This window comes from Sinocyclocheilus anshuiensis, unplaced genomic scaffold, assembly GCF_001515605.1.
Source record: "Sinocyclocheilus anshuiensis isolate Anshui unplaced genomic scaffold, SAMN03320099.WGS_v1.1 scaffold217, whole genome shotgun sequence".
In the NCBI taxonomy this organism is placed as follows: Eukaryota; Metazoa; Chordata; class Actinopteri; order Cypriniformes; family Cyprinidae; genus Sinocyclocheilus; species Sinocyclocheilus anshuiensis.
The window spans coordinates 1,906,333-1,910,977 of record NW_015536538.1 but is presented as its reverse complement, the minus strand read 5'-3'; the positions used below and the strand labels follow the sequence as shown (position 1 = coordinate 1,910,977).

Genomic DNA, 4,645 nt, shown 5'->3' with positions numbered 1-4,645 from the left:
ATCTTAAAGATTCCTAAATGCATCTACTTATTTGGAAGGCCAAATAAAGTGCTTTTGCTTTCGCCTAGAAACACACAGCGTCTCCCTGACATGGCTGCTTCAACACTAACTGCAGTTACTGAAACCACGCCTTCTTTCTTTGCGTGCACATTTGGGCAGCATTATGCTAATATTTCCACATAGTGAGGTAGATATGTGGGGGCGTGTTGCAACGAGCCGTTTTAGGGGGGTGTGGCAGAGTCTTAACTTTGATAAAGAATATCTCTTTGGTTTTGAGACTTTAGTCTTTGCAACTTCAGGGATCTTATCTATTCACGAACAGCTTGTAACACTCCAAAGAGAAAGGAAAACTTGAAATCGCATCATATGACCCCTTTAAGGACAAAATGGACTTTGTTTTCTTTATGATTTCTTTGGGCTTCTTCTGTGTTTTGGTCAAATTCAGCCGTACGTGTTTGAGTTACGTCTCATTAGGAAGGAAAATGACTTGGTTTTTGCGCAAAGACAAAGCCGTGGGGGGTGAATGGAGACCATCTAAATGCAGATTTGAGCTTTTATCACTTATATCATTATTCAAATGCTGGGATATAAACTCATCCCTAAATCCATATGGAATGAAGAACTGCAATTGATTTTCTATGCGTTTCCCGCAACAGATAATTGAGGTAGCAGCGAAGAGCGTGGATTTGGGAGATTAGATCGTCCGTTCATCTTCCCTTTTCACTTAAAGCAATATTCCAGGTTATTTACATTTGCATATCTGTGGACGGCATCTGTGTGTAAAAACCAGTGGGAAATGTGTTTACAGTAATGCACTTACAACGCAAGCCTAGCAGGCAGTTCATCACAAATAAATGTTAAACATACACAACTATCACAGTGTTTCTATCACAGAGTCTCTATCAGACTTTTAAAATAAGTCACCAAGGCTGCATTCATTTGATACAAAATACAAAAAATCAGTAAATTGTGAAATATTATTGTCATTTCAAATAGCTGTTTTCTGTGTGAATATCTGTTAAAATGTAATTTGTTTCTGTGATCAAAGCTGTATTTTCAGCATCATTACTCCAGTCTTCAGTGTCACATGATCTTCAGAAATCATTCTAATATGCTGATTTGCTGCTCAAAAAATATTTATTATTATTATCAATGTTGAAAACAGTTTAGCTGACAAATATTTTTGTGGAAACTGATGCATTTTATTTTTCAGGATTCACAGATGAATAGAAAGTTCAAAAGAACAGCATTTATTTGAAATAGAAAATATGAATCTTTTCTAACATTATAAATGTCTTTACTGTCACTTTTGATCAATTTAATGCATCTTTGTTGAATAAAAATATTAATTTCTTACTGATGCCAAACTTTTAAACAATAGTGTACATTTTTAACTTGTTCCATGAGGTTTCACTTGACATCTTTAACAAAACTACAAGCTTCACATTTTAAATCCTCTTTAAAATCAAAGGACTGTATTACTGTAAACACAGTTTTAAAGGCTGGGGAATGAAAGAGGTTGAAATGGTTGTGACTGAAAACATGCCAACTATAAATAACCTGGAGTATAAAATAAAATGTGTTGTTTTCCAGTATTTACTGAATAATGGTGTTACATGTTCAAATTTACAGTGGATCTCTCTCTTTTCTTGGGTTTAGATTATTGGAGTTGTAAGGGATACCTTTATATTCACATTTATGCATTTAGCTTTTAGACAACAAAGCCTTGACTGTGTTCCTACTGTATTTACAGTGCATCAGTGTTTATTCTGATTCATCTGCTGGGATGAACTGAGAGTGAAGCTGACAGATAACTAAAAAGCTTCAGGTGCACATGAACACATATCAGAATGAGATCCAGCTCATACGAGCGAAAATATGATGGAGTTCAGCTGTAAAAAATTTTGTTTTGAAAGCTTTCCCATTGTTAGAAGAACAAACTCACTTGAGTGTCAGATTGTGAGCTGAAGCTTCATCTTTCTGCTGTTGCTCTCGCATCTCTGAAGTGTTTTAATGAACTGCGCTGAGATCCAGAGCAGACGCTCAGGCTGGAGGACAAATATTATTCATGTGTTTTCTGTGTTTGAGGACGTTACAAAGGCTTTTGCTGTAATAATCCGTCAGGTTTTATGAGGAACAGTGAACTGGGCTTTTCCTTTGTTTGGATCACATCTAAAAAAAATCTGAATTTCTCTTGATGTCAAATAAAAAAGAGTCGTATTTGCTTCCTTAAATCACACTCATGTTCTTATTGTGAATGATTCATCAGTGCATGTATTGAAATATTTGTCTTCATAATCTTTCATCAAAATATAATAACTCAAAGAACTACTTTTCTCTTCAGTTGACATCATCATCATGAACTAAAACTAAAACCATGAAAAAATGCTTTACTTGAAATAAAAGGAATGTTAACTGAAATAAAACAATATTATTATGTTTATAATTATATTTATTTGTACTTTATATCTATAATATATGTTTATTTCAGTTTTAGTTTGAGTAATTTTAGTTCCCTTTCAGTCGGTCACTCTCGACGTCACGTCGGATGACCGACGAATTGGGATCTCGCTTAGTATGGTGGTCCAGGAGCGCCATTTCTGGCTGTGACTGGCTGACAACCGCGAGACGGACAAGACACGATTCTTGAATGCCCCCGTGCCCCAGGCCGGTCTTTTCGGCGACACGGTGGAGAACTTGCCCAGCAGTTCTCCGCTGACCAAAGCAGACTGAGGCCATCAGGTACATCCTGCCCCGGCGTGCAGCTGCTGCCTTCGCCGAGGGCGGCCCCCCTGCCACCGCCCCGCTCCTGCGGCCTCCAGCAAAGCTGCGCCTAAAAATAAAGGTGCTTCACGATGCCATAGAAGAACCTTTTTGTCTAAATGGTTCCATAAAGAACCTTTAACATCTGAGGAACCTTCATGTTTCACAAAAGGTTCTTTGTGGCGAAAGAAGGTTCTTCAGATTATAAAAGGGTGAGATGGTTCTTTAAAGAACCTTTGACTGAATGGTTCTCTGTGGAACCAAAAATGGTTCTTCTATGGCATCGCTGTGAAGAACCTTTAAAGCACCTTTACTCTTAAGAGTGTATATATATATTAAATTATATATATATATATTTTAAATATTTTGATTTTAAATAATACTGTTATATAGCTATTTTAAGATACTGTTTTATTCTGCTGTTGTAGGTAATTATTGACTCTGAACATTAACCTGAGACACCAGAGACCACTTCAACACAGCAAACGCTGCACACTTCACCTTCAAACCTGACTCTGTTTGTTTCTCTCTCTGTTCTCTCAGGGCTGACTCGAGCCGAGACTCCGGCGATGGTCCGGAGAGTGACCCGTCCTCCCCTGCGGCGCTCGTTATCCGGCTCTGCTCTGCTCCCGTGTGTGTTCACCCTGCCAGCCGCCCTGCTCCCGGGACACGGCCCCTTCATCCGCTGGAGCCGTGGCTCCGGAGCACAGGAGCGGACGGTGCTGTCGGCCCGGGACAGGGTGATCAGGGTGCACCAGGCGTATGCGGGTCGGGTCAGTCTGCCCGGATACTCGGCCGACCCGCTCAACGCCTCGCTGTCACTTTCCCAGCTCCGCTCCAACGACTCGGGGAGCTTCCGGTGCCATGTCGCTCTGGGAGAAAATTACGAGCAGGATACGGTCAACCTGGAGGTCACAGGTGAGAGCCGAACCGGACTGATTTACTGTTTTTTCAACTGCTTAAAGGGCACCTATTATGCAAAATTCACTTTCACATGTTGTTTGGACATAAATGTGTGTTGGCAGTGTGTGTACACAACCACCCTGTAATGATCCACCCGCTCCTTCTTTTTAATCTCCATATGTGACCCTGGAGCACAAAACCAGTCATAAGGTTAAATTTTTTGAAATTGAGATTTATACATCATCTGAAACAGAATAAATAAGCTTTCCATTGATGTATGGTTTGTTATGATAGGACAATATTTGGCTGAGATGCAACTATTTGAAAATCTGGAATCTGAGGGTGCAAAAAAAGAATAATTTTAGAAATCGCCTTTGAAGTTGTCAAAATTAAGTTCTTAGCAATACATATTACTAATAAAAAATTAAGTTCTGATATATTTACGGTAGGAAATTTATAAAATATCTTCATGGAACATTATCTTTACTTAATATCCTAATGGTTTTTGGCATAAAAGAAAAATCGATAATTTTTACCCATTCAGTGTATTTTTTGCTATTGCTACAAATATACCCCAGTGACTTAAGACTGCTTTTGTGCTCCAGGCTCACATATATCATTAGCAGCGTCTCAGAGCAAGCCGATCACAGAATCCGTAAAGTGTTATTGAGAATGATTTTTAGAACTATATCTTTATCGTTATCTTTATAGTTCTCGTGCTTGGTGTGAATGGGCCTTTACACACATCTTCAAAACTTTGCCTCTTTTTTTCAAAACTTTACACACAAATCCAAGAATTGCACACACAAAATGCAAAATGCCTCACATCTCTTGCAAAATGAAGCACTGCATTCAAAATATCACAAACACAATATTCAAACACCTTTGCCACAATATCAATTCCTGTTAGTGTATGGTTTTGCAGATTTGGTGTGTGCTTCTGCTGTTTGAGTGTCAGCTTTCAGAAATTGTGTGACAA

The 4,645-nt window shown here is 38.8% G+C and overlaps 1 protein-coding gene across 1 annotated transcript in view; it reads left to right on the top strand.

The window, feature by feature from the left end:
* LOC107696707 (neurocan core protein-like) overlaps positions 1 to 4,645 on the top strand; it is a 76,223-nt gene that overhangs the window by 32,164 nt on the left and 39,414 nt on the right. Inside the window, exon 3 of the mRNA XM_016497181.1 lies at positions 3,307 to 3,681. Coding sequence (XP_016352667.1) covers positions 3,307 to 3,681 — 375 coding nt within the window. The remainder of the gene's footprint in view (positions 1 to 3,306; positions 3,682 to 4,645) is intronic.